This window comes from Takifugu rubripes, chromosome 2 (genome assembly GCF_901000725.2).
Source record: "Takifugu rubripes chromosome 2, fTakRub1.2, whole genome shotgun sequence".
In the NCBI taxonomy this organism is placed as follows: domain Eukaryota; kingdom Metazoa; phylum Chordata; class Actinopteri; order Tetraodontiformes; family Tetraodontidae; genus Takifugu; species Takifugu rubripes.
In genome coordinates, this window is record NC_042286.1 from 12,122,787 (window position 1) to 12,138,270 (window position 15,484).

General features: G+C 43.7%; 1 protein-coding gene across 7 annotated transcripts in view; it reads left to right on the plus strand.

The window, feature by feature from the left end:
- The window catches only part of ralgapa1 (Ral GTPase activating protein catalytic subunit alpha 1), a 43,835-nt gene that overhangs the window by 555 nt on the left and 27,796 nt on the right, over positions 1 to 15,484 (plus strand). For 3 of the 7 annotated variants that reach the window (XM_029827024.1, XM_029827002.1, XM_029827009.1), the window contains 24 exons: positions 1,314 to 1,424; positions 1,502 to 1,551; positions 2,567 to 2,624; positions 2,889 to 2,932; positions 3,533 to 3,710; positions 3,904 to 4,019; positions 4,373 to 4,511; positions 4,600 to 4,808; positions 5,036 to 5,359; positions 5,543 to 5,722; positions 6,112 to 6,183; positions 6,308 to 6,456; positions 6,556 to 6,679; positions 6,836 to 6,982; positions 7,105 to 7,195; positions 7,361 to 7,522; positions 8,648 to 8,800; positions 9,603 to 11,387; positions 13,962 to 14,086; positions 14,164 to 14,398; positions 14,484 to 14,675; positions 14,767 to 14,937; positions 15,013 to 15,206; positions 15,301 to 15,399. In XM_029827024.1, the coding sequence (XP_029682884.1) occupies positions 1,314 to 1,424; positions 1,502 to 1,551; positions 2,567 to 2,624; positions 2,889 to 2,932; positions 3,533 to 3,710; positions 3,904 to 4,019; positions 4,373 to 4,511; positions 4,600 to 4,808; positions 5,036 to 5,359; positions 5,543 to 5,722; positions 6,112 to 6,183; positions 6,308 to 6,456; positions 6,556 to 6,679; positions 6,836 to 6,982; positions 7,105 to 7,195; positions 7,361 to 7,522; positions 8,648 to 8,800; positions 9,603 to 11,387; positions 13,962 to 14,086; positions 14,164 to 14,398; positions 14,484 to 14,675; positions 14,767 to 14,937; positions 15,013 to 15,206; positions 15,301 to 15,399 (5,108 nt within the window). The remainder of the gene's footprint in view (positions 1 to 1,313; positions 1,425 to 1,501; positions 1,552 to 2,566; positions 2,625 to 2,888; positions 2,933 to 3,532; positions 3,711 to 3,903; positions 4,020 to 4,372; positions 4,512 to 4,599; positions 4,809 to 5,035; positions 5,360 to 5,542; positions 5,723 to 6,111; positions 6,184 to 6,307; positions 6,457 to 6,555; positions 6,680 to 6,835; positions 6,983 to 7,104; positions 7,196 to 7,360; positions 7,523 to 8,647; positions 8,801 to 9,602; positions 11,388 to 13,961; positions 14,087 to 14,163; positions 14,399 to 14,483; positions 14,676 to 14,766; positions 14,938 to 15,012; positions 15,207 to 15,300; positions 15,400 to 15,484) is intronic. The other 4 variants (XM_029827018.1, XM_029827030.1, XM_029827028.1 and 1 more) reach the window with 4 other exon arrangements.

The window sequence follows — 15,484 nt, forward strand, 5'->3', positions numbered from 1 at the left end:
TTAGAGCCTAAATGTTGGGAATATAGTAAGTAATAACATTGTCTCAGGTCAGCATCCCCGATTGTAAATCACAGCATTTGTGTGTTTACACACGAGCTGTCAGCAGAATCAGCCCAGTCAGTCAAGGTGTCATTCCTGCTGTTTCATTATTTTTCAAACGGTCTATTGTGATTGCACAGGGGCATTTCTAATTTTTCGATGAAAGAAATCTGTTAGGATTTATTTAAAAAGAGTTTAGGCACGACACAACTCCAGCTTTGCTCCTTTTTAATGTAATTTTGATGCACATGAGCATTGGTAAAATATGTGTTTCTGACAAACATTTGCACGCAAACATCTACACACCCACCACAGAGGAAGGTATTTTTTACAATTTCCTCTGTGTACACAGTAGCCTGGCTTCCTATTTCTGGTGTTGGCTTCTGGCATGTGTGTGTGTGTGTGTGTGTGTGTGTGTGTGTGTGTGTGTGTGTGTGTGTGTGTGTGTGTGTGTGTGTGTGTGTGTGTGTGTGTGCAGAAAGGCGTGGACCTTCCCTCTGCGTCGGGAACTTGATAACGTAGTCGTAGAGAGACATAAACACATTGATAGTTGCATTGTTTCAGAAGGAAAGCTGAGAGTTGAACAGCTAAACACTAATTTGGAACTCTATTTCCGAAGGGCAGTTAAGAGATGTAATTTCATTATCTTATCTTATTAAATAACCACATGGAATAATGCACTTTATATGCAAAATTAGAAAAACGAAGCACAAACGCAACTTGCACGGAGCGTGGACATCCTTCAATAAATGCTTTGATGATTTTAATATAGCAATTCAGATGTTAAGGATAAGGATAAGAATAACATGATTTAGATATGATGTTAGGATAATCTATTGAGCCTGCTGCTAAACCTGCTAATGAACAAACAAAACATGCACCCGAAGTCTCTTCAGCCTCGAAATATGATGTGTTCCCCCACATTTGCAGGGGAAAATACTCAAATTATCCTTCTTGGCTCCTTGTCTCTTGGATAAAGTGCCGTAAATGACAGGAAGTTTCCATTAATGTGTTCTGGACTAAAGCTTGACATTGTTATAAGGAGACACACAGATGGAGAGATAAAACACACACATTTATACACAGAAAAACACACCCAGACTGTACCCCACTGACACACACCTGTCCACTGCAGATGGATGAAAGTGTCACACATTTACATGTGTCTCATACTATTGTTAGTTTTGTTTGATGACTCTTTCTATTTTGGGATGTCACGGCAGTTGACAGTTAAAGTGGATCGGCAACTTTGATTTTCCTCCTCCCTTTTCCAGAAAATGCCGAGTCCTCGGAGCTGAAACAATTCTTTGACCTCAACTACTCTCACATCTACTACGTCTTCTTTGAGAACTTTGTCACGATCGAGGTCGGCCTCAAGCAGAAAGGTACATCCAGTCACGGCCGGTGCCAAACATCAAGCAGTTGTGGTGAGGACGTTTGTGACATTCTCTTGGTGTTCCAGGTCATAAATCTCAGAGGGAGGAGCTGGACTCCATCCTTTACATTTTTGAGGTAATAACATATTCAGCCCTTTAAAAGATGTTGCACAGTGACAAAATTAATAAAAATCCCCCTGAAGCAGCGCTCGAGAGTGTTCCTAGACTGTGAGTGGTGTGATTCCGTGCACGCTACACAACCGTACATGGTAGTGGTCAGTGCCACCGTGACCCAGACATAAACCACTGGCATTCAGCTGTAGACGATGGTGCTTAGTGCCGCCAAGATAAGAGTGCTGAGCTATAGTGTGTGCTCTTTATTTGTCTTCTGGGGGAGAAAGTGACCAGTTATCTTCCCGTGCTGTTGCCATCAGAGGAATGAGACGGAAGCTTCGGTTTACTTGCTGCAAGGGCAACCACACGTCTGCAGTGTGGGCCACAAGTGTGGGCCCTGGCGAGGTTTATTTTTATAGTAGCACACGGACATGTAAGATTACAATAAGCGTAAGCGTCACAGGATAAAACAAAGCATGATATGTACAAAAGGAACATATAAGGAAATGAGGGATGGAGTGTCACGGGATGTTCAGGTTGTCCCCTGCTATCCCGAGGTGATAGAACATCAGCTAAAGTGGGTCACAGGGTTCTGCACAGGAGTGATAATAAGTATATGAACAGTCTGAACCTAACAGTCTTCTGGAGGAGCGTCCAGTGAGCACTTTAAATTGCATTGCTGCTTTTTAAACTTGAAATCAAGTTTCCTAACTATAGTCGGGGTTAGAATCAAAGTGAAATTCATGAAGTGTGATTCAGCGACAAGTGATTTTGACTTATCTAGTGACTATTATTGATGCGATTGTTGTATTTTGCTACGTACTCTGATTAAATGGGTTAATCCACAAAAGGTGATCTGAATTCTGGCAACAGCAGCAGCTCTTACAGATAATTTAGACCATTCTAAACTACTTTTTGGGTCTGAATCTGAAAAGAATCATAACTCTTTTCATTTTACGGTCTAAAACAAGCTGTTACTGGACTAAAAATGTATTTTTCTTTTGAGTTGTCTGAATCTTCTTTTCTATTTTTCCCAGAAAATTCTTCAGCTCCTGCCAGAGCGAATCCAGAGCCGATGGCAGTACCACAGCATAGGTACAAAATAAAATTAAAATGCTTTCTTCACACCGTTTACCAGGGATCCGATAATCTCAGCAGAAGGTCTGTGGTTGGATCAGGTGGAACCAGTTTGGTGCAATGCAGCTGCAGAGATGAGAGATTATTTTAATCTATTTTTGGAGAGAAACGGCCATCAATAGTGCCTGGCTACCCAGGCTGATTCTCAGTGATGACTTATTTTACTGAATGTTTGTCTATTTATTGATGAATTAATGTTCCTAAAGTGATGCTTTCTCTCAGGGCTGATTCTGAAGAAGCTGTTGCACACCGGGAACTCTTTGAAGGTACTTCTGATTTCTTGATTTGACATCCACATAAATGTGCTTCAAAAAGGGAGTCCGACATTGATCAAGTCACAACCTTTTCACTTGTAATCTTTGACAATTCCCCATGATTTTCCACCTTTCCGGAATTTGCCTTTAGCATGTTCGGTAGGTAGATGAGACAGACATCTTTGGCAATTATATCTGCCTAAAATATTCGTTTTGAATGACATCACGGTTCATAAGAGGATACCTTGGAACAAAATGTCCTTTTTGGGGTTTGGGGTGCCATTCACATCGACATTAACATTAACATTTTGTCAATATTAAACAATGTTTTGTGCACTTGTTTAATTTCTGTCAGGAATTTGGCAGAACTATTGAATGAAACAGCTGTAAAACAATTTTGCAGGTTCATTTATCTTTCCCTCTTTGGTGTTGTCAACAATGTTTTTGACGTTTTCCATCGATTGCAGTGAACTCTATCAAAGGAGATTGACGATAGTTGTTCATAAAAACAAGTTTGGGTGAAACTTCTTTTCTGATTGTGGTAACAGAGGATTTAACCATTTTGGTTTGTGTTTTTTGTTTGCCTTTCTTCCGCTCCGCTCCACACTCTAGATCCGCCGTGAGGGCGTCCGCCTGTTCTTGCTTTGGATGCAAGCGTTGCAGAGTAATGCAGAGCGGGAGCAGCTCTGCATGTTCGCTTGTTTGATTCCCGGTTTTCCGGCTCCCCTCTCCGATGGGACCCCACGCACCCTGGACACTCTGATCAACCCACCACTCAGTTTAACAGAGAGTTAGTAAAAAACACACACACACATACAGAACATAGTTGTCTAACTTTGACATATTGTTTAAACATTTATCAGCTCATCTATCCTTGATACAGTTTGTACCCCGATAAACATTTCACAGCGTGTGGAATGGTAACATGTTCATTTATTAATTTTCTATTTAAGCAATACATCAGCTTGTTTTCCCTCCTCCAGCCCAGGTAACTCCAGAAGAAATCACTCCATTGGTTCCTCCCCAGTCAGGTGACAAGAACCAGGAAGACCTCACAGCTTTTTTTTTAGAGGCTCTTCTCAAATACATGGTAAACCAGGTATTAACATCATTTTCTACTAACACATCTAACACTACAAAATCACACTTTCGCGTTATACATGTAATTGATGTTTAAGATGGGAAATGGGTTAATATTAAAGTGTGAATGTAAACAGAAGTTGGCTGGGAAGTGCACTTCTTGGTGTCACTAACGTCCTTACTCGCATCTCTTAACACCATTTCATGAATCCAGACACTGTTTCCTGCTCACATTGCTTTCACTCACGCAGTAATAGTGTTCTTCCTGTAAACAATGATGCTCTTCTCTGCTTGAGACCATTTATGTACATGCAACACTGTATAACAAAAGCTTCTTTGTGTTGTGTGTGTTCGCATCGTTGCGCTCACCAGGCCAAATCTCTCGAGTGGCGTTGTAAAGACAACCATGAACGTGGCTTCAGCTTCCTCTTTGGTCACTTTAGGAAGTTCTATCTTCCCCACATCTTCCCCAACTTTGCCACGGAAACGAGCCTCTACAATCCGATTCTCGGTCAGTTGCAGGCTTCAGTTTTCTAAAAAATTGTCAATCTAACGGTTCATTAGAAAAAAAAACCTGACGATTTTCCTTGCTCTCGTAGACGTGCCCCCTATGCGTCCGAAGCCCTACTACAGTGTGGTGCGCAGGGAGCAGGATGGCAGTGAATTACTGTACTGCACCAAGGAGAGTTTCCTTCAGGCTCGAGTCATCTTCATTCGCTGGTTAGTCTCTTTCTGGCTGGAGCCAAGGCCCAACACTCAAACACACATACCAGGAACTGAGGGAGAGAATGTTCCTAAGAACATACAGGTGACACTTTTGACACTTTTTTTCGCTTCTCAGATGAACTCTTTACTAATTAATTCAATAATTGTTGTTGATTTGTGGTAGTATCATGCACTTTCTTTTCTTTTCCCTGTCAAAACCATGTTTAAACAGCATAAAAGAGACCGCTTTAGTCGAAACAGACATTTCAAAATATGAAGCATGTGACAAGGATTCTTGCCTTATTCTATGATCTGGGATTTTATCTCCAGCGAGCGGCGGCTGGACTCGCAGCTCGCTCTGTAGGCAGCTCTGATGACAGTGGTGGAGGAGGGATTCGGTCGGAGAGCCACTTGGAAGGCAGCGGATGCTCATCTGGATCTGGTGGCGGGAGTATTGGGTTATCTGGGAGCGCTGTGACTGGGCATGAGCCGGAACAAAGTCACTCCAACACATCCACATTGACGGAGAGGGAGCCGAGCTCTTCGTCTCTCTGCTCCATGGATGAAGAGCAGCTCACGGACATGGAGGTGGTGAGAAGAGTTCTGACCAGCTCCCGAACCAATGTCAACTTCATCACTGAGATCTTTAGACAGGTAAGGAGAAGAAATATGTGTTCTGTAAGAGTTTAGGCAAAAAAATGTGATATTCCTAAATGTAATTATGATTCCTTTTTCTTTACGTATTTGAGCGTAACGCTTACGTAGGTTACTGCTCCGTAGTGAGAAAAGGAGGTTGTGGAATAGCAGCTCCTAATATTTGTGCCTCTTTCAATGTAGGCATTCCTTCTACCAATGTGTGAAGCTGCAGCAATGCGGAAGGTGGTGCGTGTTTACCAGGAGTGGATCTCCATGGAGGACAGGCCAGTATTTATGAAGGAGCCAGAGGAGGGCCCCTATCCCATAGCCCCAGAAGGTAGTCTCGATTCAGGCTCTCAACTTGGAGACAAGGAAGATGAGGTGGGAACCTTCTTAAATAATCCTTCATATTTTGAAAAGGGTTAGGGTTAATAAATGAATGTCCTGTGACCAAGCTAAAATGTTAATAGGTAAACTGGAAAGTTTAGCCATTAATGGACATTTTGGCCACCGGTCTCAGAGAAGTGTGCGATTCCTGATGGCATCTTAGTTAGTTATTCTAATTAAAAAGCTACTCATTTGCAGCAGCTCTTCACACTTTACTTAGGAACAACATCGCCGTGAGACATAATCTGACCTTCTGGGATTTTCAAGCCTGTTTCATTGTTTCACAAATATGTTTTCTTCTTCCTCATTGTTTTTCTGAGTTGCCAAATGGAAACATGTGTTTTTGACCTACAATGTCTGTTGGGTTTGTAATTTTTTCTTAGGGAATCAATAAGGCGATTGAGAGTGAGTTATTGGAATACAGCGTTCATGCTGGGGTTCAGACAACACTACAGGTATAAACCTCGCATAACTAAAATCTAAGAATTCTGCCTATGTGTCTTGTTGCTGTTAAATAGTCTTGACGTGAATGTTTTAAAGATAAATGTGGAGATCCTTGACATCCCTCCTGCTTTTTAGGTGTTCATCACCCACTCCTCAAATGTTTTCCTACTGGAACCCGCCAATGATATCAAGATCCTTTTGGAAGAGCATGTAGACATGTGCAAGAGGGTTCTCAACATCTACCGGAGCCTTGTCATGCATGAGACTATGGACCAGAAAACATGGTACAAATAAGATCCCGTACAGGCGCAAGACACACAGTAAATTACATTTGTTACTTTGTTTGTTTGTTAACTTGCCCTTCTTAATTTATTTGTTTATAGGGAGCAAATCTTGCTGGTTCTGCTCAGGGTGACAGAGTCTGTGATGAAAAGGCCTCCATCTATTATGCCTCATGGCAAAAAGAGCAACACTTTGTCAGGCAGATTGGCTGGACCTGTCTTTCAGGTGAGTGTGGGCATGATGCTGCAGGCTGGGGAGTTTTCCAGTTTCATCCCTTGAAAATGTTGTCCTGTGTTTGTCCAGAGTAGAAATAATGAATAGATGGTAAGATGTCAGTCACCTGTCACATCCATCAATAAATATTCTGGGTTTTTTTTACAGACACTTATTGTAGCCTGGATTAAGGGAAACCTTAATGTCTACATCAGCAGAGAGCTGTGGGATGACCTCCTTTCTGTGCTGTCCTCTCTTACCTGCTGGGAAGAACTGGTGACAGAGTGGTCACTCACCATGGAGACCCTCACCAAGGTATTTAAATCCTTCTGATTATTGTGTTCTTTTGCTTCTGAGCTCAGTACAGATGGATTCTAAGTAATAATCTTGCTATGAGAGAAGGATTAATTCAGTGTATTTGCCGACGGTCGTGTTAGGTGTTGGCCAGAAACTTGTACAGTGTCGATCTAAACGAGCTGCCACTGGACAAACTGAGCGAGCAAAAGCAGAAGAAACACAAGGGAAAAGGTCGGTCTGTCACAAAACGTACATTAAAATGCACCGACTGCAAATTTGAGACCTTTTTTCAGTTTTCGTGCACAATGTCATCAGTTTCACGTCTGATGCGCTGATTTATTTATTTTTTTGGTGTATATTTTAATGTTCGAACTTCCTTTCACCTGTTTGATATAGGGATCGGTTCAGAGGGCCAGAGACAGATTGTGGACCGATCCTTCTCTAAAGGCTGGAGCAGAGATCAACCGGGTCAGGCAGCCATGAGGCAGCGCAGTGCCACCACGGCTGGATCCCCGGGCATTGAAAAAGCCAGGAGTATCGTCCGCCAGAAGACCGTTGGTCAGTATTAGTCCGGTGTGGCTGTGAGAATAACAAGTTTAAAGGCCCGAAACCTTTAGAGTTTATCATTTCCTGCCCAGAACAAAGGCAGTGTTGTCTGTCATTTCCAGAGCTTTCTCTTCCTTTTTTCTTCTGTTTTATTTGGCTCGTGTGTTATGTGGAATAAGCCAACAGGGCACACGAGAAAATATTCTGAAATTTTGAATATCAGTGATGCTTCCTTGAATTGGCTTTTATTGGCTGCTGTGGGTTCTGTTTAAGAATACTGATCTGTATAGGTAAAATAAAGGAGCTGATACAAAAGTTTCTAACTTTTTTGGATCATTAATCCATTGTGAGGTCAGTCTGTTCACCCAAGAAATTAGTATTTTGGTTTGAGTCAGCCTCTATTTTATATTTTGTTTTATCACCTACGGTATAAAACGTGTTTTCTGATACGGTTTATATTGTGGTCTAATGAGGAAATTTATGCAAACTACACCTTACTCTCTTCTCCAGAGCTAACCGCTTCACTTTCTCAAATTCTTTCTTTCACTTCAAGCGTGTCCTTTCCCCTGCTGATGATCCATCGCTTTGCTTTTACTGCATAAAAAAGTTCATATTTTTACCACTAGATATTTTGCTGACCTCAAATTTACACCTCTTCATTTGAAAACGTGGAAGGGGATATTTTGATGAATACAATGTTTGTTGCTGACGACCAGCTAATACAATGATGACCAAATCAGTCGTTGGATTAAACTCCAAGTAATAAACGCTGTTGGAGGTCGTTACAAGTGCTGACTTATTGTTAGCGGCATGTTGTCTAGGAATGATTGAGATGTTTGAGCCTTTTGCCCAGTCAGAGCTGCGAGTGGTTGTGTTTTCACATCAATGCCAGCAGGGGGAGCTGGAGTCCGCACTGCAGCTTAAAGTTTGCGTTCTTTTCAGACTCGACTGTAAAGTTTTTGCTTTTTTAAAAAATTGCATTTTATCCACCAGTGATCTCGTCACTACTTCACCTTACCTGTCACTCCGTCTATATATGCCCTTTTCTTCATTTCATTCCCCTCCTCCTTAATTTTCTGTCTCACTCTCCCCACCTTACTCGTTTTGTTTCTCTATCTGTTCTTCCCACGTCCTCAGCTTTGCGTAGCTGTTCTACAGGGGACTCTTTGCTGTCCTCAGCATCTATCCGCAGTGCTAAGAGTGCTCCTGCTCTGGCTCCGCCTCTTCCTGTCCTCCTTCACCACCACCACCACCACCCTTTACTACCCCCCCTTGTTGACCAACTGGCAGGTACATGCTCTTTGTACTACCTGTCTGCCTTTCCGTAGGCTTGCATCTCCCTTAGACTGAAATGTTTTTCCTTCCTTCTGCTCTTCTGACAATAACCTTTTTGTTTGTTGTTATTTAGAATACAGAATTTATTCAGAAGTAATTTTTTTCCTACATTGCCAGTTATGTTAATCTAAATCAAGATTGATTTGAGAAAATTGCTCTGCTAGTTAGTCAGCATTTAAATCTTATTACAGCTTTATAATTTATCATGCTTGTAAGAACTGTTTCCTGTTGGCGTGCTGCCTGGTTGCTCATTAACAGTTCCTCATTAACATTGGAAACTGTTCTCTATGGCTGATGTGATTTGTCCTGAAACCAAGTTTAAAATAAACAACTATGATTTTTTGTCCTTTCTACAGATAGTTTAACTTAATCATATTCTCTGCTCAAATGAAATTTGTGATGCACAGTTTAACCTGGTCACTGTTATTTGTTCTTATTTTGTGCTTGAGCCAATGAGGTAAAGGAAGTTTACCTTGTTATGAAAGTCTATGTATTAAAAAAAAATAAAATCTGAGCAAGGTCTCATCTGTGTAATGTTAAGAAACTATAAATCACTTGTGGTTTGCATTATATTCTACCTAAAGAAATTAAATATTGCTCAGTCATGCACGCATTCGTTCTCCCTCGGCTTCTTCAGTGTAAATTGGTCTTCTGCTGTGCAGCTTCACCTCGACAGTAATCTCAGTGTTTTGTTCATGTATGTTTTTCCTGCTAACCTCCTGTAATTCTTGTCCCTCTCCATCGTTTCGGTTACCAGACCTCGAGGACCCGCCAATCACACTCGCGTCACGCACTTCTCGGATGCGCCACTCTTCCCAGAGCGACGAGGTCCCTCCTACTTCCTGTACTGAGGTGTTCCAGGGAGGGGTGTGTGACCTGGAGGCCTCAGCTCCATCATCCCTCCCAAGAAGCAGCAGTGCGTCTGACATCATGGAGCCCTTCATTGCTGAGCGGGTCAAAGGTGAAGACCCCCAGAGAGATCGCGCTTCTGTCCCAACTCACTGTCAACACCCCACAGTTTCCTCCTTACTCACAGCCAACATTCACGCAGCCCAGCCTTACCCACGCACCCCTTCCTCACCCTCTTCCACCCCTCATACCTTCTGTAATGGTGTTGTGTCCTCCTCAGAGGCACGAGATGATGGTAGTATTTATGACCAGTTCTGGCACCAAGTTGACTCTCAAAACAAAGGTTCGGATTGGGTAAGCGAGTGGGATTCTGCCTTCAACTGTTCCTCTGAAAAAGAAATTGAATTAGACGAGTGTGAAATGGGGCCTGGTGCTGAGGAGGACGATTTATTCTCCTCTATAAGGGACTACTTTACTCAGAAAGGTGGGGAGTGGAAGGAGGAGGCAGGAGAGAAGGAATGTTCAGGTCAGAGCTTAAATACGGCTGCATCTGCACAAGCGGGTGCAGTTAGAACGCCACTAGAATGCACCGAAGAGGCAGTTGAGGCAAGACAGGTGGTGACAGATGAAAGACAGGTAAGTAAGTCTGCAAGGCATAGAAGTGTGGATTCAACAGAGGAGAATGAGGGACAGCAGCGGAGCATCTATGAGTGTTTGGAATTGCAGTGCCATTGGCCATCACCTGGTGGGAGGTCCACCTTAGAAAGACATAGTGGGGAGAAAAAGGGGGGCAATACAGGGATGACGGCGGGAGGGGAAGGGAAATGTGATGTGTGGAGAGAGATAGGAGAGAAACATGAGCAAGAGGCCAGCAAAAGGCAAGGTGCCAATACGGTAGATTCTATCGCTGAGTCAAATCAAACTCTTCAAAATTTGGACACAGACAAGTACAAATCCTCTCTTAATACCAGTAAACGGCACCATCCCGGCGGTGTTCACGTCAGCTTCCGACCCTCCACCGAATCGGTCCAGTTCCACAACCCCCTCGATAGTAAAGAGGCCCACTGGAAAGCCAGGCTGCGACGCCTCAGTCACTTCCACACGCACAGCCACTCCGCTGGGGAGAGAGCTGGAGCCGGGACAGGGTCAGGGGCAAAAATGGGAGTGGGGAGCACAGGTAAGTTTGGTTCTATAGCTGGGATTAGTCATAGAGGAGGCGCACAAGAGAAGTCAGCAGGCGGGGCCCCTTCAGATAACAGCGGGGTGGGAAATGCTGCGATGCCTGGAGGCGTAGAAAACAGGCCTGGAGTGGATAAGGACAGGCAGCACCTTGGATCCAGCTTGGGCCCTGAAAGCCACACAGATGTGTCATCAAGCAGCTCGGTTTTCTCTGGAGGGCCAGTATCAGGGGTGCGAGGCCGACTGGGACGTTCGGCGTTGCGATCTCGAGCCTCACGATCCCGCTCTCAGGAGCCCCGCAGCTCCGCCTCGAGACACCACCAGGGGGCACTCCTCGGTGGCGTCTATAAGACTGTGGTTCACGCGCTGTCGTCTAAGCCCCGGCCACGAGGTCAGGGGTCCTCACAAGGCTCATCGCCACAGAGACAGGGCCGCGCCACCATGGCTGACGCTTCCCTAAGAGACCTCTACTCCCACGTCTTGGGCTACTTTGGACGAAAGACGACTGCAGCAGGTGAGGATCGGAGTAACTAGAGTGCTCACAAAGGACACAACAGATACAGAAACAGCTTGGAGAGACAAAAAACACACCACCAGACCAACATCAACAACTGCCTCTTTCTTTTCGGCTGTTTTAACCGGTTTGTTATGGAATGTTATTATTTGGCTGATACTCATCATCTTGCTGCTGGACTGAAATCCAACCTCCCTTTTGATGTGTTTCCACTTGAACATACCCACCCCCACCCCCTCGAACCTGGTTTTTGTCAAGGCTCCTCATAGCTTCCCAACTGCTCCTATACCTTGGACGTCCTCTCCCTACTATCCCTGTTTTCTTCTCTGAAGGCCTTTGGGATTTTAACCTCCTCCTTCTCCACTCCCTCTCCTCCCTCTCTCTGATATTGCATGCGGCCTCATCGTGTTTCCTTCGCCTTCCCCCTGGAAACAGGACCATCTTCAGAAGAAACTTCTGCCTGCCCCGTAAAAAGAAAAAGTCTTAACGGCGTGAGAGAGTCGATACCGCTCAGTAACTCTTGTTTTTGTGTCAAGGTTTTTTGCATATTTTGATTTATGCAAGTAGAGACGTGAACGGTTAGATTATAGAGGGAAATCAATGGTGAGTATTTTAGTAAAGCAAGCCATTTTTGTAAAATCACAGTACTGTAGTTCATTATATGATCGGTATTAGAGCTCATGTGGGAACTCACCTGCTCGGCGAGGTGTAATTTGGCCTGTCTGAATCCAAGAAATAATTTGATTCAAGTGCTGTCGTCAAAAAAATTGGACGAATAAGATAAGATATGTACATTTGGCAGTGTTGAATGGTAATATGCCTTCACACTGCCAAGACATGACATCAGGCAGGATTATTGTGAGTCCTCATTTTGAATCATCACGACAGCAGCCCTTTTACTGTTCATTGTTATTCTCAGAGGAACAGAGTAAAAGCCCTGGTTACATCTGGGATTCACCAGTGTGAATAATCTTGATGTGAAAGTACTGTCGTGCAATCATAATCTCTTCCTGTCAACTCAGGCGCTTTTCTTGCCACACTTTAGCCCGATGGCTGTTACCCATTCTTACTGTTTGCGCTTACAGTGTTCAATTAGATTCCACATGTGTAAATATGGCCAAGTTGAACTAAGTAGATGTCAGAATAACTTTTATAGTTTAAACCTAACTGGTTAAAAACTCCTGAAACTGTCTGGTTGTCTGTTTGCTTGTGCTTCGAGTCGCAACATCTTACAACTGCTGATGTGATTGTGGATTATCCTGGTTCTATGAACACAGTTGGTGCTTAACCACACATCAAATCGTATCGGTGAAAATGTGTTTTCCTATGGATCTATCCACTGCTGGTAGACTGGCAGGGTCTTGGGAAAATTTTTTTAATGAATGTTAAATCACATCAGAAGCTTTTCTCTGTTTTGCATGCAAGGCAAAATCTAGAATTTAATGAATCTTAACTTTGTTTGGGGTCAGTTTGTCACCCAGAATGGACCCATCCCAGATTTGTAATAGGTCTGTAATAGATGGAAAAAGAATATAATGAATATAAGATTGCTATTCAGAGAAAGTGGCATTTAAAAGATTTATATACGGGCTGTTAGTGTTATCGAGGCAAACAACGACCAGAATTGTATAGTCCACATGGTGTCTGATGTTTTCATGCCTAATATTCAGAAGCAGTACCTGGTCCCTGATTGTGTTAATTGGATGATAACCTCTCATTTGAAAGTTTCATCTCTGTTGCACATCTGGCACAGATGGCTTCACATCATGAGTGACCTAATATCGCATCTGATGTGGCACAGCAGGGAAACGGACATCTGTGCAACGGGATAAAGCTTCCTTCCGCTAGATGGCAGCAGAGAAAGCCTTTTTGCTGATTATTGACCTCTGTTCCATGTTTTGGTTCTAGATATAACCAGGCTCTGTCAGCTGATGGAACAGTAATTTATTAATACTAGGGGCAGCCTATTCACTCATCTGATTCATTGTGGATTAATGTTTTCTGCTCTTAGAGCTTGTAAACTCTCAAACCGCTGTCATTGCTACCAAGCTGAGTAACACAACCACTAATATAGACATCTCATATGTTGCTTGTCTTGCCCTAACATGATGGTATTCTGACTGGCTTCATGCATGCAATGATTTAAATCCCGCTTTGCTTTTCTAGTGGGTTTGCCTGCGGTGTTATTGCTTGTTTTAACAACTTGCCTTTCGCTCATTTTAGAGACTACAGTGCATACACATCAGGAGGCTCTCGACTCAAAAGGGTTTTGGCTTGGTAGCAGGGGTAAAAAAGGAAGCGTTAGATTTAAAACAATCCATCCTAAAAGACAGTTTCTGAGTATACAATCGGAACACTTAAATGCGTCTGATCGGCAGGTCACACCGAATCTCGCCAACAGCTTAAGATTTGTTTGATTTTCTTTCATCTCCATGTTTCTGTGGTGTAGGTATGTCTTTGTCATGTATATTTGTTTCCCTTTGTGTACCTGTCATACATATATACATTGTTTCATCATTTTCTTTGTGCGAATGTGGATGCATTTTTGACTGATGTTCTTTCTTCTGCCACTAGTCAACAAAGAGGAGGTGGTCCAGAAAGCTCGCCCAGTCTCCACTGACGTAGGAAGCACCAATCCAAATTTCTCTGACCTCATGGATGAGTTTATTCAGGAGAGGCTGAAGGCCAAAGGAACATCAGTGAGTAGTGCACATTCTGAACCCCGCCATCTCTGCTTTCTGCGTTGCAAACGTAGAGGTTTCCTGTTGACTAACAGGGTCGTCGTGGCAGCAGCCCGGGAAGCCTGGAAGTCCCCAAGGATCTGCCAGAGCTCCTCGAGGCAGGTCAGAGTCCCGGATCGCGACCCTCAGATAATCTTCACCCTATTGATGATCCAGGGATTCCCTCTGAATGGACTTCACCTGCCAGTGCCAGTGGCTCTGATGTCATCAGCTCCGACAGCCAGTCAGACTCCTTTAATGCCTTTCAGTACTCTACCTGCAAGTTTGACAGTAAGGAATAATAGCCAAGCTTCATAGCTTCATATCTATTTTTATCTGAGTTTTATCTCTTAAGTGTATGTTTATTGTGTTACAGATTTTACCTTCAGTTCAGAAGCATGTGGAGCAGGAGCTGCATCTGGAGGAGGGGGAGGAGGTCGAGGCAGTTCGTTGGACCAGGATAGCCTGGGGGGGAGCGTTGCCTGTGAAGAGCACGAAGTTGCCAGTTTGACAACACTCCACCTCGATTCTGAGACCAGTAGTCTCAGCCACACTGTCACCGTTACTGGTAACACACATAATGTAGCCACGTAGTTGTTTCAGCCGTTGTTTGTATTTCTATGTATAGCATACATTTTGTTTTCAATATGTTTTTCCAGGTTCTGAGAGTGCATCTCCAATGCATTCCCTTGGGTGCTCTCGCTCTCAGACGCCCTCCCCTGCCACGCTGATAGCGGAGCACGCAAATCACACGCATTCCCACTCGCACACACACCTCCAGCTGGACCAGAAACTCCACAACTCGGTCCTGCAGACTCCGGATGACCTGGGTAATCCTCATTCATCCACTCCAGTTGTTTCTGATAAGGACTTATGATAAGGATTTGTTAACTGACTGATTGTAGAAACAAGTGAGTTTCCCAGCGAGGACTGCAGTGTGATGGCAGGCGGGTCTTTAACTGGATGGCATGCAGATGTTGCCACGGTGATGTGGCGGCGGATGCTCGGCATCTTGGGGGACGTCAATTGCATCAAAGACCCAGAGATTCATGCCCAGGTCTTTGACTATCTGTGTGAACTGTGGCAAAACCTGGCCAAGGTATGTACTGTGGGTGAGAAAGCATTGCCTGGTTTACAGACTGCTTTTGTGTTAAAATGCTTTTTTTTTTTAAAACAAAAACAAAAACAAACAGATAAGAGACAATTTGGGGATTTCTCTTGACAATCAGTCATCTCCCCCTCCCCCTGGTCTGATCCCACCCCTGAGAATTCTCACACCCTGGCTCTTTAAGGTAGGTGCGAGTTAAGGGGATTTCTTAGGTTTCAGTGATATGAAAATATCTCTGTTTCTTTTAATTTCTGTTTCTTCCCATTGAT